Source organism: Maniola hyperantus, chromosome 15 (genome assembly GCF_902806685.2).
Source record: "Maniola hyperantus chromosome 15, iAphHyp1.2, whole genome shotgun sequence".
Classification (NCBI taxonomy): domain Eukaryota; kingdom Metazoa; phylum Arthropoda; class Insecta; order Lepidoptera; family Nymphalidae; genus Maniola; species Maniola hyperantus.
Genome location: NC_048550.1, coordinates 9,453,849 through 9,480,743, shown reverse-complemented (window position 1 = coordinate 9,480,743; position 26,895 = coordinate 9,453,849). Strand labels below are relative to the sequence as shown.

Genomic DNA, 26,895 nt, shown 5'->3' with positions numbered 1-26,895 from the left:
GTAGTAATAGTTGTAAAAGCACTATATATATTTTTTCTTTTTCTTTTCCTACTTTTTGATGAAATATTGACAAGACAAAGGTGCTCTGTGAGGAATATGCGGCCAAAGGATATCTTTTGTTTAAATAAAATATTCAACAAAAGCTTAGGTCAGTATCTACTAAATGTTACGTGTTCGTAGAAAGCTACCGTGTTCGTGTGAACATTTCTATTGAGTGACGTGTTTACTAAGCAATCGCTTCATCACCGTCAATTTTATAACAGCTAACGCTTTTGTAAATTCTAAAGCACTATGCAGCACAAGGCACCTTTGTCTCTCAATTGTACGTAGCTGTTTCACCTTATTAAGTTTTATTGTTTTAAGTCTTGCTTTTATTTTGTTCAGGTCTGTATAGGCATTTACAGGTAGTTTATACGGAGTTGGTAAAGTACGCTACGATTTTTTTCTTTTTTTCAGCAAAATTCAACAGTATTTACCTATTAGGTAGGATTTTTTTCGTTATTTCCGTTATCGGAAGATGATTTTTTCTATATTTCTTTTTTCTTGAAGGGCACAAGTAATATACGTACGCGTAGCAATCCGTAGATAAATGATATAAAACTCCGATGGTAATGATAATATAGTAGGGAATCCCATACACAGTGTAAATAAAATATAATGAATTTATTTTTAGGGGTTTTTAATATCCACTTCATTCGAGCCGTGCAGGTGTTAGCTATACGTACCTGCAAACACGAGCTTTCTTTTGAACGTCTCGCGTTATTACCTACGTCGAAGGCCAGCTTAATGAATAATTAAATAGTTTCAGGTATGAACCACGTCGCTAACGGCCATATGGACATTCCCATCTTTCACACCGAAGAAGGCAGATACCTCGCTCAGTGTAAGCAGTTTTTACCAAGTAAAATGGAAAACAATATATTTCAGTACGAGAGCGATGAACCGAATTCTATTTTTGCAGCACTCGGCGATCCTTTGATCAAAGGTCTGACCGAAGTGGCTAACGTTAAACCAAAGGATCCAGTTGCTTTCCTCGCGACGTTTCTTCATAATTTTCCCGAACAAGAGAAAACTCGATTGGGAACACAGGTGACCGCTTTATTACCTATATATATATTTTGTTGTTATTGTAAATTATTTATTCATTGTTTTCTGGTTATTATTAGTTTGAAAGTTGTCAAAAGTTCTACTAATATTAGCGTATGTTTATTTAATATGTCTTTTCTTTACATAATATGGGGGATAACGATCGTGTCGAACTAAGGTCAAATATTTATTGAATGATCGATATCAGATCGGCATCCGATATTGTAATAATTAGACCGCCTATCAGCCGAACTACTGACTTTAAATATTTTAAATAGGAAACGAGTATAATAGTAACAAAAGAGACGCCCGAAGCGGACAACGAACAACTCCCACTGGATCACGAGGATGTGGAAGAACCATCTATGGAAAAGGCAATAGATGATAGAGCTCGCACGGCCGCACGCACTGTCACACGAACTGCCACGCGTCCACGGCGGCCCATAGAGGTGATTGCTGTGGACTCGAACCAGGATACCAGCCCCGATGCGCCAGAAGCAGCATTCAGCAGTGCTAACAGGGTAAGATAGCAAAATTGATTAAAAGGCAAAATTGAAGATAGCTATAACATGGACCGTGGCACAGCCTTCTTTATTGTCTTACATAAAGAAGGCTGTGACCGTGGACAACATGTCGTACCCATTTGACATTTTTGGGCTCTTTGGGCGTTCAATACCAAAAGAAATTTTTATTTCAGTAGTACTTAATACCAATAATTAATCTATGAGTAGCCCTTTCATAGCATAACGAGTTACGAGACAAATTACACAAGAAAGTCGAATTGTCTCCCCGTGCGCGTTTATCGTAACAAATGTTGACCCTCCACAAGTGTTGACAAGAACTATCTAGTTAGCTCTTAGCATCTATCGTTGATCATCTATAGGTAGTGTTTCCATTACCAACAGATTAGCTAGGCGACTGGCTTCTATCATCGAGGTTGATTCCAAATGACACTTCATCTTGTATATTTTATCCATAATAATATTGCGTGCAAAAAGGAAAATAACCTAATTTCAACATCGTTCAACAACTTATCCTCTTTTCTATGCAGGATGAACATGGACAATCCATGCTACATTTCGCAGCAGCAAGAACTCACACCAACAATGCGTTATTCCAACTGTTGCAAGAATCAGACGTAAGCCTTGGGTATAGAGATGAATTGTACCGCACTGCTCGAGATGTCTCCATACAAGCCAATGTGTTGGAAAACACTACTGAAATCGACCGATGGGTTTTGCATCTGGCTGCTAGAGGTACCTACAAGTAACAAGAGTCCTACGGATATTTCCGTCACGTCAATATTGTACTTAGCTCCAAGTTTCAAGTTCTCTGTACTACTAAGTATACCTCATTGTATGAATTGGGATGATGACTGTGTCAAAAATAAATTATTTCTTAGAAACTATTAAATAGAAGGTCTTCCAAAATTCGTGAAATCCACGTCCGCTGTTAGTTTTTTTGCTAAGCATTTTAATATATATTTAATATAATAAGCACGATGGACCGACGATATAAAGAGGCTGGCGGGAAGTGGCTGGATGAGGAAGGCTGAGGACCGGGTGTGGTGGCGCTCTTTAGGGAAGGCCTATGTCCAACAGTGGACCTCCACAGGCTGATGATGATGATGATGATGATGATGATGATGATGATGATACTTTTGTTACATACGCTTAATTTTGGCAAAAATTATACGCGACGTCTCAAAATTCTGGTTACAATTCCAGTCGATGAATGCCCAATATGTTACAGGGAAAACTGATAAGATAATGGAGCTGCTTCTTCAAGGATACGACCATATTCTCGATGTGGTAGACGAAGAAGGCGTACCGATATCAGAAGTGGTAGCGCAGCGCGGTGACGACGAAATGATCAACTTGCTAACATCGATACCTTCTTTTGAAGTAATTAAAAGTAACCCAATTATCTTTTGACTTTTATCATCATGAAAGTTGTAAAATCTATCCTAATTCTCGAATCCCCGTTTTTTTGCTTGAAATGGAATATTCCTTAGAATAACGATATTCTAAAGGAACTCCATTATGATGAGATTGAGCGTATAAGAGCTCGTTAGCAGAATGCATGAACTTTATTTAAAACCCATTTTAAATAAATGATGAGGACCAGAGACGATAAATTGTAAACCACAGCAGCCATCTGCAGTAACCTACCTTAAAATACCGTATAAGGAGGTACCTACTCTAAGAGTTGAAACTAAGTATATGTGTGAAAAGATATAATGTGTAGAATGAAATACTGACCAGACGTTAAAAACTACGCAACTACGTATCATTGTAATAGTTTGTGTACTTTGTATAACCCAGGAGTCAAGAGAAACTCTTCACGGCGCAGTTCGTCGAGGAGACCTGGCCGCAGTGCAGGACTTGGTGAAAGCTGAAGGTGGTCGCACGCTCGCTCGAGCACAGAACACGTTCGGCAGAAACGCGCTCCATGTAGCTGTACTAGCCCAGCATGAAGACATCGTGGCTTACTTGGCTGAAAACTGCGTTGAGCTGCTTCGACTCGGGGATAATGTAAGTGTTATGTACACATGTACAGTAGGTACGCGGCCGAAAGTAATGTACATCGACCTTTAGAAGGAGATAGTAGGTTTGTATAGCATTGTCCTTGTCGTTGAGACCGACAAAACGTCATATAGGTATGAGCGACAGAGACAACACTTTACAAAGCCGAAATGTCATTCTAAAGGCCAATGTACATTACTTTCGGCCGCGTACTTTACAACCTTAAGCTCCAGGGCACAGATATCTGCAGAATATGTCAGGATTCTGTCGAGACTCCGATGCACATAATCTGCTATTGAATCGCTGAGATGCATAAACGTAGCATCCACCTAGGAACCTACTCTAATTCCAGTCAGGAAAGTCCTGTTGTATCTGGCAGTCACAAGTAATAGCACGGAACTGTAAAATTTGTACCTATCACAATATATCGGGGACTGTCGCATTGATACGGGGAATCCAAGGACCTGTATAGGTGCAAAGAACAAGATATATTTTTAAGAGTTTATTTGATCATCAACATCTCAACCCATAACCGTCCCACCATTCTGACCAAGTCTTTCCCAGAATGAGAAGGGTTTAGACCTGCTAGTCCACCAGACCACCACGCTGGCCAAGTGCGGATTTGCATACTTACTTCACACATCTTTGAGAACATTATGGAGAACTCTAATGCATGTAGCTTTCCTCACGATATATTCCTTCACCGTTAAAGCAACTGATAAGACTGAAAAGGCATTATTTCGAAGTCTCTAAACCTTTAGCCATGAAAGTATAAATTAAGTTATTATTTCCGTTACAGCTGGAACGTACTCCTCTACACTACGCAATGGGAGTCAATAAGATGGAATCATTAAGTCACTTGCTGATCCAAGCGGGCGCTAAGCGAGTCCTTAAAGACCTCAAAGGGCGTCAACCATCATATTATTTCATGAATAAATCCGATATACTACGTCTGAAGGAAGAAGAAGAAGCTTATTAGAGAAGGTTTAAATACAAAGAGTTAGGGCGGTTACGCACTCATCCGATCCGAGTCCGTGAAAATACATTCCGAAGTAGTCATAGAACTATTTGTATGGTAGCTTATGACATAATGACGTAGATATTTTTATATCCGTATTTTCACGCTTTCGGATCGGAAGAGTGCGTGATCGCTCTTAAAGATTTCGATGAAGAAAGAGTTCTTGTTACGTACCTACTAAACTCTAGACAAATGGTGTACGATTTAGTTCTTTCATTGAAGATCCTTAGTTTGGTACCGCAGTCTATAAAGTAGACAGGTAGGTACAATTAGACGGTGCATTTTTAGTGACGATAATAATATTAGCAAAATTAGCATTCTAAAAGAATATGAATAAAAAGATTTATAAAATTCACATAATACGGAATCAAAAAATAATGTAGGTAGGTATAACGGATAATATAATAATGGATCGTTTAATTGTGCCAAAACAGACGGCTATTGCTGGTGTAACATAAAATTCCAGCGTGATGTTTCATGCTAGAATAGGAAAAGTTCGGCAGTATATAAAAATAAATATACGCATACCTAAAACTTCTGAACCAACGTAGAATGTTAAATAATTAGGTAAAACGTAGCTCAATTTTTTTCTAAAAATTGTTATAGAAAGTAACTTTGGTGGTAGCTAAGTAGGCTTCAATACCAGACGTTATAAGTAACTACTTAACCAGAATTTAAAAAGAACCGTTAAGAATACTTTTATCAAACCCCAAAAACTTTCGAAAACTTTCGAGTGATCGTGAAACCAGAAGAGTATTTTTCACCAATTTTGTAAAATTAATACTTATTCATTAGCTTTAAATTAATATTATGTACTTGTAGGGACCCTTATAGTACACCGATATTTTATCTCTTGAATGTTTTCGTAAATAAAATAATAAAAAATATTTAATGTGTTTTATTGTAAGTATTATTTCTAAGTAAATCGACAAGGCACATTATTAAAAATTATATTTATTATTCTTCAAAAATAACATGATAAGAGAAAGATGGTACTCTCTAGGTAATAATAGTTAGGTACAAAACGCTGTTCTAAAAATTCAAAATTTAATCTAAAATAATAAATTTAAAAAGTTATAGAGTTTACCTCGTAAGTTTCATGCCAGAATCGTAATTTCGATTGGCGATATTAGTAATTATTGTGTCTACACTCAATGGTGAAATACAACTCTCCTAAAATGCCAAATCCTACAGAATTTCAGAATTTCAGAAATTACAGAATTTTGTTTACAATTATAAAGTTTTGGTAACATTTTACAAAGTGAAAATAATAATTTATGCAAGTACCTAATGCAAAACCGGTGCCGACATTTTTGAATCTGTATGGGAGATTCATAGTTGAGCTTCTTATCTTCATGTTGGAGACTGCCATGGGACCGGGTTTATATACATTTGAGAAACTGAACCACGCAGACCTTAAAAATAAATTTTATCATTTAGTTTTCTTGGCGCAAGACCACAATGTTGGCCCCTCTAATGTGTTGATTAGGTTGCTATTAAGTAAAAGTTAAATATACAGCTAGGTGTTTTTCAGTATTCGGGCGCAAATGTTCAAACCTAAAAAAATAGGATAACTAGCGAGTAGCGACTGTCAAAGGCTTCGCTCGGCAAAAAATATAAATCTTCTTTATTCCATATCCCGCAAAAATGTCGAAAAATCGGGCCGTATCTACAATAGAAGGGGAACCTCCATGCAAAATTTCAGTTTTCTAAGCCCAAAAGTTTGAGCTTGACGTTGATATAGGTCAACCTAGGTCTGATAGGTCTGACCTATCTATTAGTCAGTGAGTCAGGACTTTTCGTATCAGTACCTCAGTAGGTACCTACCCATATTATAAATGTGAAAGTGTGTTTGTTGATTTGTCCTTCAATCACGTTGTAACAGAATAACGGAGCAACGTGATTTTTTGCATGGGTATAGTTAAAGACTTGGAGAGTGACATAGCTACTTTTTATCCCGGGAAATCAAAGAGTTCCCACGGGATTTTAAAAATCCAAATCCAAAGTCGCGGGCATCAGCTAGTCATATAAGTATATTTAGATGGCAAAGATTTTACAAGATGGTTCAACAGCTGTTATCGATACTCAGTACTCACTAAGTTCTCCCTGGTTCAAAGGCACTGGTAGCGGTTTATTTTTGCTGGTTCGCAGCCAGTCGCGATACGCTCGCTCGCCCGCCACCCGGCGACGCTCTTCCTCTATGGCTGCGCGTGCAGCCTTGCGTTCGGCTCGAGTTTTCATTACTAGGCATTAACAAATAAGCAATTAGATATCACAGGAAAAGAGTTAAATAGATGTTTACTTATATTTTCATATTATCTGCCGACCGAGCCGACCTATTCTCGCTCCGCTCTGGTGTGGAATAGGTGGAATTTCTGAAAATTCTTTAGTGGAAATCTCCGATAGATAAAACCTACAAGCAATCTCAAGTTCCTAGCGGCCGATCAAGTCAGTAAGTATAGAGCTTAGATTAAGATCGTACAGCTTCTCCAAATATTCTAAACTGTGGAACCAACTCCCTTCGGCGTTCCCACTAGATTTCAACGGATTTATTCAAGGGACGGATCAACAAATTCCTGAAAGGTCGCGGCGGTTCCTCTGGTAGGTACTGCAAATGTTCATGGGCGGCGGTAATCACTTGGCCTGCTCGTTTTTTTTTTATTAAAAATTAAAACCATACAATCGCAAATTGCCGAGTCGTAGATGGACAAACCTATCTTATGGTCAGATGGTTTGACAGTGGTCGACTACCTACATAAACTACAGAACTCAGTAGGTAGCATGTTTGTGAGTGAATTAAATGTTCTAGCTGGTTTTTGAGGAAAATACACTATTTTTGTTTAAAACTACGGTTTAACTGAGTAGCATACCTGCCTACCTCACGAACCTTATTCTCAGATACACGGTAGGCCAGAGGCCTATGCTTAGGCCACAACGAACGATACTACAGTGAACATACATTTCATCTCCTCTTCTTTTTTCTTAATCCACTCTGCCAATTTCGCTTCTTTCTCCCTATGTCGTTTCTTGCATTCTTGCTCGCGTTGTTCATTGGAACGGTACTGCCGCATGATATCTTCTGCCTTGCGTCTCTCCATTTGCGTTCGCTTCTGCTCCAACCACTTCTTGAACGACTCCTCCCGTTGTTCGGGCGTTGTTGATGCCGCCACTTGCAGCTTCATCTTCTCGAGACGTGCTCTTTCTCGTTTCTAGATCAATAACTGTATGCTGAGACTAATGAAAAGCTTAGTCCAATATACCTATGCAACAGTTTCTAAAATTGGTCTTTAATTACAACTTTAAGATCATTTACTAAACTGTAGTTTCGCGTCACAAAGTTCCGTCCATTTACATAACTCAAAGTTTGAGTTTCAACAATCGTGACGCGAGCTGCACTCAATAATTGATTTTATCAAATCGTATAATGATACTTATTAGATATTTTCGACGAGGTCTATATATTTTATAGGAGAGATACCTACACGGTCTTATCATTATCATCATCATCAACAACACATGCACGGTTCACTACTTGAACGGCTCTCCTCTTAGAATGAGAAGAGTTGGGCTATAGTCTGCCATTTGAGAACATTAGGTTTTCTCACGATGTTTTCTTCAGCGTTATGCCAAGTGACATTTAACGCGATAACTCCGAAAAGTTGGAGATGTGTGCCCGGGATTGAACCCCCGACCTCCCGAATAGCAGACCGACGATTGAAAAATAAAATCGTACAAAATAGATAATAACCTCATGTTCTTTTCGTGCCAACCACTGCTCAAACGCTTCTCGTTTCTTCCTCTCATTTCGCTCGCGTTCTTCCTTAGCCGTGGCCGTAGTCGAAGCTGAGGCGACGGACAAGCGAAACGTGTCCGAACCATCTTCGCGATACGTGCGATATTCGCGCGGCGTCGCTTCTTCGCAACACGCTTCTTGACAAGCGAGACGACACGACTTGCGCTTCACGCTCCCAGATGAAGCACTAGATATACGCCCAGTCAGGAAAGGGGTGGAAAAACTCCTGTAAGAACTATGCGGATGCGGCGTGACTTCATCGAGGAAAGAAGAATCAGTTTGCAAAGATGTCGCGGAATGAGTAGATTCAACTGTTTCGATACAAATTGCTGGGTTGATGTACCGTGTTTTACTCTTCTTAGACCCTTGAGACTCAGTGTCGCTGTGGTAGTGCACATTTTCGCCAGCACCATCGAATACGTGGTTCGATTTTCTCACGTGCAATTCGTACTTTGACCGATTGCGAGCGCTATCGCCAAAGTTATCGATGTCGCTGCCCATAGCGTCAAAAATAAAAACGCATGCCTATTTTTAAAAATGAAGTCAATAAATTAAAATAGAAATAGCTATAAAATGGCTTCCAAAACAACTCAATTATTTTAACTTGAAAGTAGGTAATGAGTCATTCACATCATTCGTCATCAAAATCTCAATGGTCACTTATTATAAAAGTGGCCAGTATAACTCAAGAATTGTGTATACTATCTCTATGGTTTTAATCTTTAATCGCATACCTAGACAGTAGGATTCGTCTGCCAATGGTGCCACTAACTTATTTGTTCATGTGGGCAAAATTGGAACTAGGGCTGCGTCAACCGCCATTTCAAAATCCAAGCGAGAGAAGTCGTGGGTATAAGCTAGTATTGGAATACAATTTCTTAAAAATAACACTAACAAATTCTCCACTAGAGACGCTGCGCGCTGTCACGAACAGATCAGTTGGTGGCACTGTATGTACGTAGGTATTTAGTCCTATTCCTGTTCTTTACTTTAATGAACCATTTCAGTTTTCAGACTGTAATTTATACAAAGTTTTAGTTTTAAGTAGATATCCTCAGGAATAAATAATGAAATATATAAGTACATCCATTCGAATAAAACAACACCATTCATAGAAATGTAATTATTTTATTGATTATTATATCATAAATTATAATGGTATGAACATCTGATGCCAATCACATGTAACGATACGGGGAGAAATATTGTATCGCCTTTGTAGGCACGTCTCAAATGAAACTGGGAGTACAATAAATTAATTTTAATCAAATGTAAATACGATGCACTAAGCACTTAGGTACAGTAATGGTATAATGCATACCTACATTTTGAGATCTCACTCGCCATTTTAGCTCAGCTACGCGATTGAGGTAGAATGACAGCTACAATGTCACGATAGCAATCATCTCTGATAGATTGACGCTCGCTCACTATTGGCTACAATGCATTGTTGCAACAAGAGTAGCACAAATTCAGCCAATCACAACAATTGAGATTGTAATAATGATTGATGCCGGTTTTACGAAATCGCCCTAGTCAACATGTCATGTCAAAAGTAGACCATCTTTAAAATAACGACTAAAATAGTACTTATGACTAATGACATGACATGACAGTTGACACAGAGCCAAAATGTGAAATCTCAAAATGGTCGCAATATAAGGATTTTTTGGGTTCAACATGTAGTATTGTGATAGTACAATGTAGATACTAATAATAATCACAGTTCTGTAGCAAGATTAATTGCAAAATAATCTTTTTACTCAAATAAACCAAAAAAACCCTAGTAGGGTTCGCACACATCATATCGGTTTCGATATTACATCAAAGTAACCAACATACAGATTACAGAGCTATACAAGTCAGTAAAATAACCGAATTTTTAGGGTTCCGTATCTCCAGAGAAAAAGAAGATCCATTATAGGATCACTATGTTGTGTGTCTGTCAAGATCGGTCATGGGAATCAAAACCTATAAGGTATATATAATAGAATCATGAAACTTGGCAGGTAGCACTGTCTTAGGGATGATTTATGCCAGTATGTGGCGGGCGCGGACCCGCATACGAGGCTCGGATTCAAAACATCACGAACTTTTTGTAGGAAGCAGTTTATGCTTCACCGTGTAACGGCGCTTACTTATAGCCAAGTAAAAGGAAAAATCCGAAAACAGTCAAAAGTCAATTAGTGTTTTCTTGTACGGTGGTACGGAACCCTTCCTTTGCGAGTCCGATCGCACTTGACCGGTTTTCAGAACTATAAGTATAATGCATACATTTCGTGTTCTCACGTGCCATTTTAGCTTTGTGTCAAATTTTATGTAAAAAGTAAGAGAAGACGATTAATCCTTATTTTAAAGGTGAACCGTACTTTTGACATGACAGTTGACCCATAGAGTTAAAATGGCGCGTGAAAAGTCATTTTATATGGACTATATTCGTACTAGTCGTACATGTCAAGAAATATACATACCTACAATGTCAACAGATGAAAATAATAATTCTACAATTTTTGCATTAAAAATGTCGGAACCGTACCCGTTAAACGTAGGTTTAAAACAAACACACGTTTATCAGATAGCACTTGCTTAAATTATTTTTAATATCCAAGGTCCAATTACAATTTGTATTACTTATAGATATGTCAATAAATCATAATATGAAACTATCACAAAACGATAATAATGAATGATGTTTATGATGATGGTTGGGTTGATGTCGTCGGCCGTGCGTGATAATCGTGCGTAAAATGTAGGTGGAATCTAGGCTTTATACTTCTGATACTGTCAGTCTCACAGGATAATACAAATAATAGAAGTGTCGTCACTTTGGGTCGTATTGCCGTAGACTTGCTGGTTAGAGTGCCGATGCCGAGCGATAATTGCATGGGTAAAATACAAAAATCAAATCCATACTTATATTATAAATGCGAAAGTGTGTCTGTCTGTCTGTCTGTCTGCTAGCATTTCACGGCCCGACCGCTCAACCGATTTTGATGAAATTTGGTACAAAGTTACCTTATATCCCGGGGAAGGATATAGGCTACTTTTTATCCCGGAAAATTTAAGAGATCCCACCGGAATTTTAAAAACCTAAATCCACACGTACAAAGTCGCGGGCATTAGCTAGTAAATAAATAAATCATCAAATAGTTCATATATTATGTAGAAAATTAGATCGAATCTGGTCCAGAACGGATCTCCACCAATCAGTCTTGTCTGCCAGTGCCACCAAAGCCAGAAGCTCAAGGAGCTGAATGAAGCTGTAATGTATTAGTTATGTTTGGTGAAGCTGAATGAAGGGATGACAGAGCGAGTCTTCTAGCCGTTAAAAACTTAATACCCTTGAGTCCCCTGCTAATGACACTTGCAGTAGAATAGCAATGAAATACGCTATTTTGACTTTTTAGCGCGAACTATTTTTGTACCGAGCGGCATCCTATACAGTGCCTAGAGATGTGTAGGACGCCGATAATACCGGCAACGCAAACCAAAGTGATAGAATACCGAGTACCTATTGCTAAAGGCACCTCATACACTACCTACAATAATAGTCTTGCTACAAGACTGCAATAAGATGGATGCAAATTTTTTACTCACTAGTATGGGGGAAAAATCTAGCTATTCCTAATTTCAGATTCGACAGTCGCCTTTAATTGCTTATTACTTGTTAATTCTGACAAAATACATTTTATCTGTTAAGGATGAAACAAGCAAAGCGTGACGGCAGCGCAGCCAGAGTCACTTCGTAAGAGTTCGTCGAACATGTGCATAGCCCATACGCCGCGATAATTTTAAAAAAAAATGTCGGTTTTTTTTTTGAAATTTTTTTATTTCACAATTTTTAGTGGCCCCATCGTACTAAAATATGATATGGCTGGTTAAAAACCTACTGTTTACTAAGCTGTTACACTGATCACGAGCAATTTACTCTTATCTATTGAGGAGTTCTGTTCTCCATGTCCGAAGATATTCATCAGATCTTCACCAAAGTAAAATAGAACCACCTCTCAAGTACGATCTACCAAACAAAAAAAGAATCATTAAAATCGGTTCATATTTGGCGAAGAAATCGCGTAACAAACATACAAAAAGACATACATTCGAATTGAGAACCTCCTCCTTTTTTCAAGTCGGTTAAAAATATGCTATGCCTGGTTAAAACCCTACTGTTTGCAAAGCTATTACACTAATCGCGAGCAATTTACTCTTATTAATTGAGGAGTTCCGTTCTCCATCTCCGAAGATATTTATCAGATCTTTACCAAATTAAAATGAGACCACCTCTGAAGTATGTCCTACAGAACAAAAAAAGAATTATCAAAATCGGTTCATAATTGACGGAGTAATCGCGTAACAAACATACAAAAAAAAACAGTCGAATTGAGAACCTCCTCCTTTTTTTGAAGTCGGTTAAAAATTAAAAAACAATCGAAAATAATTTAAAAAAAACAATCGCAAACTATTTGATTTTTTTTTTATTGATACAAAAAATAATTTCAAATAGTTCGCGATTGTATAATACAATATATAGTATGTTGTATAGTACTTAACGCTGCGCCAGCGTCGCGTAGGAGCGGCTCTGCACTGCGCATAATATGTTCGACGATCGCCTACGTTGGACATTATTATTTTGTCCATATATAGGGGCGCTCCTAAGAGGCCCTTCACACTGGCGTTCAGTTCCTTGTATTACGACTTTTAAGAGCCGCGTGGTACACTTCCGTCACGCGTTGTAAGTGTTTCAGGCCCTAATCTGAATCAGTCTAAAAATATTCAGTTGAAATTGAGAACGCTAAACAAATAGCACTTGTGTTTGTGCTTGTACTAATATCTATGGAATACGATATCTCGACTTCAGATAAATATGTACAGTGAAATGAACTAGTGAATAAAAAACAAGATATAGTTAATGACCAAACTGTATAGCCGCTCGACAGTTGTGCAAACATTTGCAAACTATAAGGTTGTCACTGACTTTCCTCTTAAAAACAACTATAGTGTGTACAGTACAAGGCAGTAAATAATGTACATCGGCGTTTAGAATGACTTTTTTTTTAAAATTCAGATACAAGTTAGCCCTTGACTGCAATCTCACCTGGTGGTAAGTGATGATGCAGTCTAAGATGATAGCGGGCTAACCTGGAAGGGGTATGGCAGTTTTTATTAAACCCATACCCCTTTGGTTTCTACACGGCATCGTACCGGAACGCTAAATCGCTTGGCGGCACGGCTTTGCCGGTAGGGTGGTAACTAGCCACGGCCGAAGCCTCCCACCAGAAAATCTCATTTCGGCTTTGTAGAGCGTTGTCTCTCTCACTCATGCTTATATGACGTTTTGTCGGTCTCAACGACAGAGACAATGCTCTACAAATCCACTATCTCCTTTTAAAGGTCGATGTACATTATTTTCTGCCACGTACTGTACATTTTTTTTTTTTGGGATCTCAATCGCCATTTAAACTCGATGCGTCAACTGTCATTTCAAAACCACGGTTCACCTTTAAATGAAGGACTTAAATCGTACTTTTAACACGACAGGTGACACGTAGAGCTAAAATGGCGAGTGAGATCTTAAAATGTATGCATTATACACTGCATGATATTAAAACGAAATAGCTGATGTTCAATTACAGTACACGGCAGAAAATAATGTACATAGACCTTTAGAAGATAGCGGATTTATAGGGCATTGTCTGTCGTTGAGACCGACAAAACGTCATATTATAGGTATGAGTGAGAGACAACGCTCTACAAAGCAAAAATGTTATTCTAAGGACTGATGTACATTATTTTCTGCCGCGTACTGTACTTGTGTTGCCAGATATACGTATATACAGCAGCCCTAGCACCGTAATTTGCAAGCGCCAGTGTGATGATCACAATCGCCTATCAGATCAGTGACTACCTTAATTTTTGACCGGCCATTAAGTTTGGTGTGACCTATAAATTTCGGTAGATAACCTTTTAAAATTCACAAGGTCTAAGATTACTAGTTGAGATTAAGATTAGGACCTAGTATAGTGATTCTGTATTGGAGGAACGTGGCTTTTTAATTTTCTCTAGATTCTTGATCACAATGTCGTGTAGCGAGCAGTAGCGGTTGCGGATCTCGCACATCACAAGCCAAAGAGAAAGATATTCCTTCTCATCCAGTTCCTGAAACAAATAAAAATTCTCATTATAAGTCCAAATTGATATTGCGCTGGAACTATGTCTCATTATCATCGAAATGAAGTCAGCCGAAATAAAAATATACCATCAGCTCGAAACTTCAGCCTAGTGCTGACGTCACAAAACTGGCGGCCGCGCGCATTAGCAATTTGCGGGACTTATACTACCATGTTTTCACTATACTTTATTCAGGTTTAGTAAATAGTGAGTCACAGTTGTACACCGGCCTAGCTACGCACCCCGAGTAGTGATGTAACGAATGTCATATTTTGGACATTCGCGGATGCGAATGCGAATATCTACTGCCAACATTCGCGAATGCGAATGCGAATATTGAGTTTTTGTTTAAATTTGGCGCCATTTGTCTATTGCTTGGTGACCTTAGCGGCATAGTACCGTTACCAAATGATACAGAGAAGACTGATAATGTGATTACGAGTTTAAGTTTTTTTTACAATATTACATCAATTTTTTTTATATTCGCAAAACATTCGTATTAATTTCGCGGAATGCGAATATGCAAAAATATGCGAATATCCGCGAATGCGAATATTCATTACATCACTACTCCGACCAATCAGATCGCCTAAAATTATAAAGGCAAGTTTACGGTGAGTTATTTATTTAATGCGAAAGTGTGGTTGTTAGTTGGTTTGTCCTTCAATCTAGTAAATAATAATAGTAGAGATTATACTCACTCTCACTGCTCTCCTATAGTCGTCAATGTGTGGGTACTTAGCAACCTTTGAGACAATCTTGGCCCGTGATATGAAATACCGTGAGATCTGATCAAAGAATGCGGCAGCCTCCGACTCCACCGACTGTATCTCTGCGAGGGTGTCCTCTTGTATTGACACACCAAAGTTGTTGCCGTCTTCAATTTTAGGGATCATGAATGAAATCCACATTTTAAGCTGTAATTCAGAATCGCATTTAAAGTTTATCTGATACTAGTATAGCAACCCACAACCCACTTAGGCTTCGCGCGTGCCTAGTCACTCGGCAAGAATGTACACTACGCGGCCGAAAGTAATGTACATTGGCCTTTAGAATGACATTTCGGCTTTGTAGAGCGTTGTCTCTGTCACTCATACCTATATGACGTTTTGTCAGTCTCAACGACAGGGACAACGCTCTACAAATCTGCTATCTCCTTCAATGTCGACGTACATTTCTTTCGGCCGCGTACTGTAGCTTTCTATTGGTGAAAGAATTTACAAAATCCCTTCAGTAGTTCCAGAGATTACTTCCTACAAACAAACTTACCTCTTTATAATATTAATTAATAATTCATATAGATATGTGTTGCAGCCAGGGAAATGAGAATTCAGGTCTTTCGCAAATTCTCTCAGAATTACTTCATTTCACTAGACAAGTCTAGTTATATGACAAAATACTGAGCATAGTTTAAATAGGCTATGCCAGAAGACTTGTTCCAAAAAAAGAAGGTCAAGTAAGTGAAGCTGAATGAAGGGATGGCTTCACCTAATCACTAGAGGTTGCCAGTTCACTTTGCTGGCTACCATCCTCCTTCGATCTGGGCCTGCTTCATTCAACACCTCCTTTATGAGCTTTTAGCTTCATGCAACACTAAAACACTTCCATTAAAAATTGAACCTTATCAATTTTTATTTTATTAAGGAAAAAATTTAAACTACACTAAACTAGCGGCACGCTATGATGGCCGGTTTGACGTTTGTCCGCTCATGAAGTTCCGTATTAATTGATAACGACTTTGAAGGAAATAATTGTATTACTTTATTGACGATAGTGATGTGCAGAGATTCATAAATTTTATCGAATGTAGTTTTAGGTTTAGGACTCAAAATTTATTTATTAAATTGATTTCTTAAATGTATACAAGTGTAGAAAAATCAGTTTGCACCATTTAAGGGGTGAATGTACTTGTGAATATGAACAATTTTCACTATGTGGACAAACCTCTGAAATCGCAAAAAAATATCAATAAATTTTTAAAAATGGAATCTAATACGATCGTCACATAGGATCGCTGGCTAGCACAACTACTACCTCCGGCAAACTCGCGTCAATGCTCAATGCAAAACAAAGCAGTTTCGAATTGACGTTGCTTCGAAAAGTATAAACTGTCAGTGCAATGCGATTGTGATATAGTTTTGACCTGGCTTTGGATTTCAAATATTGATACTGCATTACTGTTGACCCTTGCTCGTTAATTTGGACTCTGTTCAAGCCCTTTGTTGTGGATTTCGTCGATATGACCGAACGTACGCAGAGAACTGTTCTAAATAGTCAGACACGTGAGTTCCTAATACGCCTTCGTAACTATTTCGATCGTGAAGCTCAAAATGGAGGGCCAATTTTACCTATAACGTCAGTGGTTGAACGCGTAGCTGATGCGCTTAATATTGGACAACGAACTGTTAGACGGATAACTAAAAAAAAATATGGCGAGACTGGCACAGAAGAAAATAAACTTCACACACCAAAAAAGAGAAAACGAGCAAAACCAGTCGTAGGCATCGATAGCTTTGATGCCGATGCTATCCGAAGACATGTTTACGGCTACTATTTACAGAAGGAGTATCCAACAAGAAAAAAGTTGGTGCATTCACTGAAGGAAGCTGGATTATTCTTCGGTGGGGAAAGTTCTTTAACGAAGATTTTGAAGACCATTGGATTTCGATACAAAAAATGTAACAAACGCAAAATATTGATGGAAAGATTTGATATAGCGATGGCAAGGTATACTTTTTTACGGCAAGTGAAAGAAATCAAAAATTGGCAAAATGTTGTGTTCTTGGATGAAACATGGCTTAATGCTAACCATACTGTAGGCCGTTCTTGGAACGATGACACAGCAGCATCTACTTCCAAAGTTCCTGTAGGAAAAGGATCGCGACTTATAATTTGTCACGCCGGAACCATCAACGGGTTTGTCGAAGGTTCTCTCATGGCTTTTGCGTCAAAAACCACTGGAGACTATCATGAAGACATGAATGGAGAAAAGTTTACTGAATGGTTTACCTCAATGTTGTGTAGCCTCCCTGAACCATCTATTATAATTATGGACAACGCCCCATACCACTCGATGCAAATTGACAAGCCACCTGCCCAATCCCAAAAGAAAGCTGATATCGTCGCATGGCTTCGTAAAAATGGCGTAGATGCAAACATGAATATGTTAAAAGCGGAATTAGTACGTCTTTTAAAAGAAAACAAACCAACCAAGATCCGATACGTCATTGACGAAATAGCATTAGAACATGGGCACAGAGTTATACGGTTACCGCCTTACCATTGTGAGTATAATGCGATTGAGTTGGTGTGGGCTCAAATTAAGGGATATGCTGCAAGACACAATACAGAACCCCCATTTACCACAAAAAAAATGCTAAAATTATTAGAAGAAGCTTGTGAACATGTGACTAAAGGAGACTGGGAAAAGGTTGTGAATAGAACTGTTAAATTAATAAGGGAAGATTATGAAAGAGATGTGAAAATAGATAATATTATAGAAAACGAACATATAATTATTAATGTATGTGATGATAGCAGTGACGACAGTGAAAATAGTAGTATGGACGAATCTGATTAATTATGGCCTTTTGTGGCACCTTTTTCGGTATCTTTTGTATTCATATGTTTCTTGTGTGCATATAAAGTATGTATATTCATTTTCGTTCAAATATTCAGTTCGTTCAAATAAATTAAATAAACATATACATTTTTGTTTTATTAAACCTATTTAATCAGGTACAAAAACAAAACTTAATTGTTTTTTGTTCGAGAATAAATTGACATTCCACATCACTATTGTAATGTGTCAAACCGGCCATCATAGCGTGCCGCTAGTGTAGTGGCAGATCTTTTTTTAAATTACTAAACAACCATTGTGTGTCCACACACTTCCTTGAAAAATCAGCTCTATATTTAAAAAAAACTTTAAAATATTGTACATATCAAGAGTTAGACAAGTAGAATGGGAATTTCCACCTTAATAACACCTTACCAAGTTTGAATCCTCAACAAGCTCTCTAATATGAGGTTTGACAAGATGAATCAGATCACTGAGTGGCTTGTTGCATGGCACAGTCCCATTCGGCAGGGCGTACACCTTCGTGCCTTCTACAGATGTGTTGCTCGATGCCTCCGATGAATCTACGCGTTGTCTTTTTGCATTGGGTTCATAAGAGAGCTGAGTTGGTGGGGGCACTGGAATGTTTAAGTCCTGAAATAATTTATAATTGGATTATATATAAACAAAAACTAAATTATGTAGAATCTGCAACATGTTGGGATGGCAATTGGAGTATGAGGCGGGGGAGCACCCCACAGACCTACACATCACCCACTCTATCCTGCACCAGTTTAGTGCGGGGCATCCGGACCCTGATTGCTATCTCGACCTATCGCATACTATGTATTTCCTTCATAGAAAACATTTTAAGCAGGCTATGAGAATCAGAGAAGTCTAACTATTTTTTTCAAATGTGACTTTAAAATAACTGTAAATTTAAAGTCATAGCCACTCAAAATTACTGTAAATACTGGCCTAAAACTAAATTATCATTTTTTTCCAGAGTAACATAGGTAGTAAATTAATTTAAAGTCAGTATGGTCAATGAGCTGTAAACTTACTGTTTACACTTGATTTACAGCAATCTTAATTCATAATATTACTTCTATAATAATTGAGTTTAGCCACTCTGGAGCTCATGGCCTTTATTTATCTCAAACACAAGACAAGTGGAAATATGAGAAATGATAAATTTTAATCAAATGTAGTGATCCACTTAAACAGCTTATTACATTTATGTTAAATTAGCCCCATTGAATTAATTCAAGTATCAAGGATAATGTCGTGAACATCGCGAGGAAACCTGCATGCCTGAGAGTTCTCCATAATGTTCTCAAAGGTGTGTGAAGTCTACCAATCCGCACATGGCCAGCATGGTAGACTATGGCCTTCTCACTCTGACAGGAGACCTGTGCTCCGTAATGAGCCAGAGATGGGTTGATCATGATGATCAAGGATAATAGTATATGACTGAATTGGAATTGAATATTTTACTTTACAAGTTATCCATACTCCAATAGACTTGGAGCATCTATTGAATAATAAAACTAAGTGAAATATTCACCTGATGAACATCTGAAAGATCTCGATTTTGGAAATTTGATGTTTCTAGAAGCTCATTCAACTTTACTATCTTCTCTGGAAAGCCTTTTATAATTAAGTGTTCTGCCTTCTGTTTTAGGGAATCCTTGTAGTCCTGAACCTAGAACAAAGGGATCTCCCTAAGAATAGCTCTTAATGACATTAGAAGCTAGAACCGACCGCCGAGTACATCATCGACGGTCGACCCCATGGCCGCATCAAGTTAGGTTATGTTATGTTGATCTTATAGCATGCTATTATTGGTTCAGATTGAGAATCGATTCGGGGAAACATTCAACATTTGAAACATACTTTCTACCAACGTAAGCGCTACGCAGTTTTCACCACAGGTTTTCGCAATACACAATATAGACAATTTGGTTGAATAATTTTATAGAAATGAAATACAAAATCAACGATTACCATTACCTTCTTTGCAACGTCTGCCATTTTATAGTAAACAAAATATGTTTGTTCTTTTTATATCTTATTAACTATGTAATCTTGAATTAAATACTATTGAATTAACAGTGTTAATTGTTGAAACCGCACGGCGCACAAGTCACAACCACGCACAACTTTTTACTCGATTTGATTTTTTGACGGATTTGGTTTTGGTTTGGTGGGGTGCGGGGTGGTTGGTGGTTTTAATCATAGGTTTTAGTTTGAGGAGGTTTGAGAATGAGGCTGAGGGGTTCGAGTTGGTTTGTCTTTTATTACTAGGGTCTGTGTCTGTGTTTTATAGAGTGTAGAGCACAGACGTAGACTGAGTAAAAAGCTAGACTAAAGTACTGTGTAACCGCGTCGGAGATAGCGATAGCAGGACGTAACGATGAATAACACAATTACCATTGTTTAGTATTCAATATTTGTATTAACCGATCAACAATATTTGTATTAAACGTTTTTTATGTGAAAACAAGTAAATAATTAATGAGTAATACAATGACGCCACGAATTCTCAAAGTTTGTTTTGCAACTAAAGTTGTAGTCCTTGAAAATACCAGTTACACGATAAGAAACAAAAAATAGCTTAGCTGCGTCTCTGTTTATTACATTATTAACTTTATCTGTGCTCTCTTTTTAATAGGAATGAGAAAGCAAAGGTTCCTTTATCTAGCTTTATTACACTATCTACGGTTTAAACCAAACATGTAAAAAGTGCCTACCTAGTACCTACTCTGTAAAGTGTGAACTAGAAAGAAATAGTGATCTGTGGTGTGAGCTAAACTCACAGAGTATGAGGCTCAAAAAGGCTAGAATCCAGAGCCGTAAAACAAGTTTTACAAAAAACCAAAAAGTATTTATGATAGACACAACATAAGAACGTAGGTAGGTACCTAGTGATTATATTCTCTTTGATGATAGACTGAAGTTATGCTGAAGTTGAACTTTAATAATTAAAAAAAATCAATGAGAAAATAGGTCATTGAAAAAAATTAAAAACGTGCTTGACCTGTTTTGAAATTGAATTTTCATTTTTCAAGTTTATTTAAAGTATTTAAACTTCTCTGTCTACGTTTAAACTGTTGTTGGATACAAGTAGTCTTATTGAAAAAGATACAAAACAAAATTATGGCTTCATTTAAATTTAATTTTTCGAACACCGAAGAGATTTCAGAAACTAAAGGTATAACAGTTAATACTGAATTAGAATTGAAAGGAAATAAGTACTCAATAAATGTTAAAAAACGTGAATAATTAAGTTTTGATCTTACCTTTTAAGATAATACAGATATTACATGGCTAAGCAGTGAAGAAATTGTCCCGAGCAATCAAATCAAAGATCTTGATGACTTAGTCAGTCGTGCTAGAATGTTCACATGTGGTGAGGTAGAAATTGGGCATGTTCTAGTCAATAACATAGCTTGTTCAAATGAAACTGGGTTGAAAAATTTAATTGAGCTTTCTGAGAAAGAACATAGTGATCTTGTTGCTGGCAAATATGAAGGTATTGGTTGGAATCATTTTTATATTGACTTGTAGTTTTATCTAGCTGAAGTCTGTAATACATAATATGTGTAATGAACAGTCTCATCCTGAGCATGCTGCAGGCTGCGTCTAATATTCATCTTTAGCAAGTTACATGTTATACAATGCAGCTAGCTGAAATCATAGCCGCTTTCTTGCCATACAATTGAATAAACTAGGCATGGCCCTGGCTACACCCAAAGGTGCTGCAGTTTAAATAGTTATTAATTAATTAATTGCTACAAAAGTAACTAAAAACAAACTAGCACATTGATTCTTAAGCAGATTTAAATAAATATATCCACAGATTAGGAATTCTCTAATCTGTGAATATTTCTATACATTATTTCTTGTGCTGCATTATTTTTATCTTGCTGTATAATCACAATAGTCTCCAATGCACACACCGCTTACACTGAAGCAGCTTTGAGCAGGGACACGTTACTGACACTGAAGTTCAAGTCACAACCCATGGCAGCATCTATACTTGTTCCAGGGTTGAGGCAGCCTCTAATGGAATCCCAGTTTGCCATGTAAATATAATTTTCAGGTGGTCTAAAAATTTGGGAGTGTACATATGATTTAATTGAGTACTTCGAAAAATATCCTGATGTAATAAACTTTAAAGATGCAAAAGTCTTGGATTTGGGATGTGGTGCTGGTATTTTAGGAATGTATGCATTTTTGAAAAAAGCATGTTTTGTGACTTTTCAAGACTATGTAAGTATTGTTATTTATTCGTTTAGGTTCAATACGTCGAAGACCCAAAAGAAATCTGTTTTTTTTGTTACTAAGCTGATCCTTTAATTTTCAGAACAAGGAGATTCTGGAATACTGTACAATTCCAAATGTTGTTTTAAATATAGACGAGGAGGAAAGAGAAAAAGAAATAGGAAGATGTAAATTTTATTCTGGAGATTGGACATCATTTGATAAATTACTTGATGAATCAGAAGTATTTGATATTATACTCACATCAGAAACAATTTATAACCAACAAAATTATGATAAGCTAATATCCCTATTTTATAATAGGTTAAGTGATAAAGGAACTGTATTCGTTGGAGCTAAAACTTATTACTTTGGTGTAGGAGGTGGTACCAGACAATTTGAAGCAGCTCTAGAGAATACAAATTTAAAAAGCGAAGTTATCATGAAAACAAGTAGTGGCATACAGAGAGAAATTATTAAAATAAACAAATCATGATGTTATTTTTATCTTTAATTTATAATATAACATTACCAAAACACCTTAATATATAAAACGGAAGACATTTTTATGTTGATTGCACATTACAGGCAAACTGTATGCAACTTTTGATTTCTGAAAATGGCATTCACCAGCACTGGAAAAGCACAGCCAGCCTCACATTGGACATTAGGTAAAGGAAAACATATCCCTGCATATCCCACATTAATTAGATGTATGCGACTAATGCTACTGTACCTACTCGTCTGTAAGCCACATTTTCAGCACTGAAAAATGCTTTGCTTCTGTGTGCAGTCAGCATTAACATGGTATAACAGCTACTAAAATGCTTATTGAAATAATCTTTGAAAAAATATCGTTAAGTATTTAAATATTATATTAAAATATTTTAGCATGTTAAGGAGAAAGTCTTTCATAAATCCATCCATCTTCACCTTCATGTAACACTTTACCATCCAGCACCTCTCCTTCTTTGGGTTTCCTAAACTTGATCCTGTCATGCAGTCTATCTCTTTGTCCTTGCCAGAATTCAACTGACCTGGGTTGAATTATGTAGCCACCCCTGCAGGTGATAAAATAAAAAATTGTTATCATATTGTATTAAGTCTCCACTAGCAATAATACCTTGCAGAAATCAGCTATGTGGGACCCATTAAAATGTACTTGCTGATTACAGATGAAGTCATCGACAAAGTCACTACCACTATTATAAAATATGTGAAAGTATGTTTGTTTGTCCTTCAATCAGGTCGCAACGGATCGACGTGATTTTTTGCATGGGTATAGTTTAAGACCTGGAGAGTGACATAGGCTACTTTTTATCCCGGAAAATCAAAAAGGTCCCACAGGATTTTTAAAACCTAAATCCACACATACAAAGTCGCGGGCATCAGCTAGTAAAAAATAAATTACCAAAAAGTTGGTTTAGGAATCTCCTTCCCAGGTATCATGTATTCTGCTTCCAAAACCTTTTCTCTTTCACAAAGCACATCTCTTGATTCAATTGGGGTACTCTGATAGCTAGTACAGGCTGCAATTTGGCTTGGCACTGGCCGCGAGTGGAAGTAAGTAGTAGACTCGCCTTCAGAGAGTCTTTCAATGGTACCCTCGATGCGAACAGATCTATTTAATATTTCCCAATAAAATGTAGCTGCTACATTAGGGTTTTCAGCCTGAAATAAAATAAATTTTTAGAAGGTGGCGAACGAAGAGCATAACAGACATCAAGTAGATAAATGAAGAAGTCTTACATGATAAGTAATGCCCTTGGAGTGTCACTTTATATAATTACTAGCTGATCCCCGCGGCTTCGCCCGCGTGTATATAATATAGCCTATGTCACTCAGGAATAATGTAGCTTTCTATTGGTGAAAGAATTTTCAAAATCGGTTCAGTAGTTCTAGAGATTACCCCCTACAAACAAACTTAACGACATTACCTCTTGATAATATGAGTATAGATACAGGTTTTGTGAATTAATATTTGTAGGCTCGCCGCCATTTAATTGTAAACACTTTGCTCATTGAACATCGCGTCATCGTCCCCACCGTCATTGTGAGATTATAAAATGAGATGCGCAGTGTGTCACGACACATTATTCGTGTGGCTCTTGCCGAGGGCACTTCTCAGTAGACACTATGTGTGTCGTACTGTAGGTTATTGTAATTGTTGTTGTGACCTAACGTGGTTTCAGTTGTTAAAGGTTAAAGTACTAGGTTGTGGAAAGTGATGTGATTGTGTGAATGATGGTATAGTGTGTGTTCACTAGCTGTTTATCTGGTAAGTCCATTTGTATCGTTCCAATTTGTATTAGACAAACGTGATTGTTGTAGTTGATGTTAATTGAACTAATCGTGGTGTGCTAGGTTAGCTGGTTGGTCTGGGGCCGGTATGGGGCCATGGTGGAGCCGGTCGCTAGGTAGGGTTAGGTTTAGCTACGTTACGTTACGCTAGTGGTTTCCACGTGTGATAAGTGAGTATTAAAATGATTGTAATTGAAATTACTACCTTCTGATGTCGGCCTTCCCCCTTGTTCTCCGACATATTTATATAATACCTCCTCTATTCCACTGGCTGCCCTTTTTGCACCTCTGATAATGTAAATTTTTACTGATATTGGTCAAAAATTTGAACATTACATATTTTTTTAAATTACAGGGCAGGGTTTGTGGAAGGGGAAACTCATACCCTCCCCCTGTACCTGCCTCAACCGTAGTGGAGGTTCCACATGTCAATACTTTTACAAGATAAGTAATGGTAGGAACTCCACAGACTTAACTCAATAACATTGTCAAATAATATGATATACCTACAGTACGCTGCAGAAAATGACGTACATGGACATTCATAATGAGATTTTGGCTTTGTAAAGCGTTGTCTCTGTCACTCATACCTATGTGACGTTTTGTTGGTCTCAACGACAGAGGCACAGCTCTACAAAACTGCTATCTCTTTCTAAAGGTTGATGTACATTATTTTCTGAATTCTGCCACATACTTGTACAACAAAAACACAAAAGTAAAATTATCATTAGTATCTATTATTATTTGCATTTTTGAAATAAAATAATGAAAAGAGTTACAAATACCATTTCTTTAGCTTTTCTGCTCCCATGATTGGTGAAAAACTTAAATCCGTCTTTTCCATAGCCCTTGCATAACACAAATCTTGCTGATGGATATCCATCCCTTAAAAACAACTAATAATAAGTACTTAATCAACCCTCAAATACTTATGAAGTGACCATTTTGTACAGCTAAGTTTAAAAACTTACCTATTTATGGTGCTCCTAACTTCACTTATTAGGGATAAAAGAGAATCCATACAATTATTATATAACATTTAATGCAAGTGTATCTATCTGTTACCTATTTACAGCCCATCTGTTAACTGATTTTGATGTATGGTACAGAGATAGCTTACATTCCATCCACCCACCAAACCTAAATCACATCTAGTAACAGGTGTTTTAGTATTCAACTTAAGGCTATTATTAATTTTCTAAATTCTAATTACAAATAGGTAGGTAATAAATTTTACTTTGTTGCAGTGGCAAGACACATAGCATTTGGTTCTAAAATTTCCTTTCTACTACAAGCTTCTTCAAACCAAGCTTTGAACTGGCCAAATGGTTCTTTTGCTACTAAATGCTTTTCCAAGAATGTTTCATCCTTATCCTTATATTTAATTCTCATACCTAGAATATAATAACTTTGGTCATCAACACATTACTACCTATAACTAACTACCTAGATTAGAATGCCTCTGGAAGCTAGCAATAAAAAAAAAGAAAACGTACCTCCAATGTTGATGCTCATTTTGCGTGAAAATGATTTACTTTCATAAAAGTACAACCGTAAACACCTCGTTCCCATGCGTTGTTGTTAGAGCAAGACTCTAAAGAATTTTGCCTGGTGTACTAATGCAAGATTTATCAGTTCTGGAATAGGAACACAGTTCACAGAAGTGGAATAACAAAGCTGAGTGAAGTAAGATGCCTCGTGAGCTTACACCTTGTTTCTTAAGCCTATGGCTTACACACACAGTTTACCTACACAAATTATTTAACTTTCTATTAGGTAACTAAATAGTAATGCATTCAATAAAATTATTGATTAGGACATAAGCATTGTACAATAGTAGGTTTTTTTTTTAAAGAGCAACCGCCGAGTTTCTTGCTGGTTCTTCTCGGCAGGAAAGGCATTCCGAACCAGTGGTAGATGCATCCGACTATTCGTAAGCACTTGTAAAAGTTTATACGAATAAAAAAGATTTTCATTTTCATTTAATTAAAGATAAATTAGTAGGTAAAAACAGACATAATTCAAGAAGTTATCAATTGCAAAAGAAATAGTTTCATGATATTTTATGGTTACCTACCTATTTGATGCTATGTCATCTTCGAAGAAATCTCTTCGGACTATAATAACTAGCGCCAACTAGTGGTCATAGACATTTTTATTTGCAAGTGTTGCTACATTT

General features: G+C 37.2%; 5 protein-coding genes across 8 annotated transcripts; 2 read left to right on the top strand and 3 right to left on the bottom strand.

The window, feature by feature from the left end:
• Positions 1 to 20: 20 nt before the first annotated feature.
• LOC117989224 (uncharacterized) lies at positions 21 to 5,508 on the top strand. Of its 2 annotated transcripts, XM_034976560.2 has the most exons (8): positions 21 to 148; positions 803 to 883; positions 962 to 1,089; positions 1,365 to 1,607; positions 2,138 to 2,342; positions 2,839 to 2,990; positions 3,411 to 3,620; positions 4,411 to 5,508. In XM_034976560.2, the coding sequence occupies exons 1-8, from the start codon at positions 97 to 99 to the stop codon at positions 4,588 to 4,590; spliced, it is 1,251 nt and encodes a 416-aa protein (XP_034832451.2). In that variant the 5' UTR covers positions 21 to 96; the 3' UTR covers positions 4,591 to 5,508. The 2 variants fall into 2 exon arrangements, with proteins under 2 accessions (XP_034832451.2, XP_069359300.1); XM_069503199.1 differs by lacking the exon at positions 21 to 148 and having other exon boundaries at positions 534 to 883.
• A 376-nt stretch (positions 5,509 to 5,884) lies between these two features.
• LOC117989225 (coiled-coil domain-containing protein 34-like) lies at positions 5,885 to 9,050 on the bottom strand. Its single transcript, XM_034976561.2, has 4 exons — positions 8,378 to 9,050; positions 7,589 to 7,838; positions 6,726 to 6,872; positions 5,885 to 6,044 (listed from the first exon to the last, which is right to left on the bottom strand). The coding sequence occupies exons 1-4, from the start codon at positions 8,921 to 8,923 to the stop codon at positions 5,983 to 5,985; spliced, it is 1,005 nt and encodes a 334-aa protein (XP_034832452.1). The 5' UTR covers positions 8,924 to 9,050; the 3' UTR covers positions 5,885 to 5,982.
• Positions 9,051 to 9,530: 480 nt separating this feature from the next.
• Positions 9,531 to 20,371, bottom strand: REG (proteasome regulator gamma). 2 transcript variants are annotated; one of them, XM_034976565.2, is made up of 5 exons: positions 20,163 to 20,371; positions 19,717 to 19,848; positions 18,585 to 18,803; positions 15,292 to 15,507; positions 9,531 to 14,578 (listed from the first exon to the last, which is right to left on the bottom strand). In XM_034976565.2, exons 1-5 carry the CDS (start codon positions 20,181 to 20,183, stop codon positions 14,435 to 14,437), a joined length of 732 nt encoding a protein of 243 aa, XP_034832456.1. In that variant the 5' UTR covers positions 20,184 to 20,371; the 3' UTR covers positions 9,531 to 14,434. The 2 variants fall into 2 exon arrangements, with proteins under 2 accessions (XP_034832456.1, XP_034832455.1); XM_034976564.2 differs by having other exon boundaries at positions 19,717 to 19,854; positions 20,163 to 20,370.
• Positions 20,372 to 21,088: 717 nt separating this feature from the next.
• On the top strand, positions 21,089 to 22,916 carry LOC117989226 (histidine protein methyltransferase 1 homolog). Its single transcript, XM_034976562.2, has 4 exons — positions 21,089 to 21,363; positions 21,460 to 21,684; positions 22,255 to 22,424; positions 22,519 to 22,916. The coding sequence occupies exons 1-4, from the start codon at positions 21,309 to 21,311 to the stop codon at positions 22,909 to 22,911; spliced, it is 843 nt and encodes a 280-aa protein (XP_034832453.1). The 5' UTR covers positions 21,089 to 21,308; the 3' UTR covers positions 22,912 to 22,916.
• Positions 22,906 to 26,895, bottom strand: LOC117989227 (pyridoxine/pyridoxamine 5'-phosphate oxidase-like). Of its 2 annotated transcripts, XM_069503592.1 has the most exons (6): positions 26,794 to 26,895; positions 26,213 to 26,353; positions 25,954 to 26,110; positions 25,502 to 25,601; positions 23,827 to 24,086; positions 22,906 to 23,476 (listed from the first exon to the last, which is right to left on the bottom strand). In XM_069503592.1, the coding sequence occupies exons 2-6, from the start codon at positions 26,286 to 26,288 to the stop codon at positions 23,311 to 23,313; spliced, it is 759 nt and encodes a 252-aa protein (XP_069359693.1). In that variant the 5' UTR covers positions 26,289 to 26,353; positions 26,794 to 26,895; the 3' UTR covers positions 22,906 to 23,310. The 2 variants fall into 2 exon arrangements, with proteins under 2 accessions (XP_069359693.1, XP_034832454.1); XM_034976563.2 differs by lacking the exon at positions 26,794 to 26,895 and having other exon boundaries at positions 26,213 to 26,776.

Bases quoted from the DNA above. Each gene is read 5' to 3' on its own strand.
- LOC117989226 (XM_034976562.2), top strand. From the start codon at position 21,309: ATGGCTTCATTTAAATTTAATTTTTCGAACACCGAAGAGATTTCAGAA. The intron at 21,364-21,459 runs GTATAACAGTTA...TTACCTTTTAAG, and splicing joins AGAGATTTCAGAAACTAAAG to ATAATACAGATATTACATGG. The intron at 22,425-22,518 runs GTAAGTATTGTT...TTTAATTTTCAG, and splicing joins TTGTGACTTTTCAAGACTAT to AACAAGGAGATTCTGGAATA.
- REG (XM_034976564.2), bottom strand. From the start codon at position 20,183: ATGGCAGACGTTGCAAAGAAG. The intron at 19,855-20,162 runs GTAATGGTAATC...CCTTTGTTCTAG, and splicing joins TGGCAGACGTTGCAAAGAAG to GTTCAGGACTACAAGGATTC. The intron at 18,804-19,716 runs GTGAATATTTCA...AAATTATTTCAG, and splicing joins ATCTTTCAGATGTTCATCAG to GACTTAAACATTCCAGTGCC.
- LOC117989227 (XM_069503592.1), bottom strand. From the start codon at position 26,288: ATGGGAACGAGGTGTTTACGGTTGTACTTTTATGAAAGTAAATCATTT. The intron at 24,087-25,501 runs GTATTTGTAACT...ATTTTATTTCAG, and splicing joins GCAGAAAAGCTAAAGAAATG to GCTGAAAACCCTAATGTAGC. The intron at 23,477-23,826 runs GTAATTTATTTT...TATCACCTGCAG, and splicing joins ATTCCTAAACCAACTTTTTG to GGGTGGCTACATAATTCAAC.
- LOC117989224 (XM_034976560.2), top strand. From the start codon at position 97: ATGCGGCCAAAGGATATCTTTTGTTTAAATAAAATATTCAACAAAAGC. The intron at 149-802 runs GTCAGTATCTAC...ATAATTAAATAG, and splicing joins AATATTCAACAAAAGCTTAG to TTTCAGGTATGAACCACGTC. The intron at 1,090-1,364 runs GTGACCGCTTTA...TATTTTAAATAG, and splicing joins AAACTCGATTGGGAACACAG to GAAACGAGTATAATAGTAAC.
- LOC117989225 (XM_034976561.2), bottom strand. From the start codon at position 8,923: ATGGGCAGCGACATCGATAACTTTGGCGATAGCGCTCGCAATCGGTCA. The intron at 7,839-8,377 runs GTTATTATCTAT...TTATTGATCTAG, and splicing joins TGGCACGAAAAGAACATGAG to AAACGAGAAAGAGCACGTCT. The intron at 6,873-7,588 runs GTATGTTCACTG...GTTAATGCCTAG, and splicing joins AAAAGAAGAGGAGATGAAAT to TAATGAAAACTCGAGCCGAA.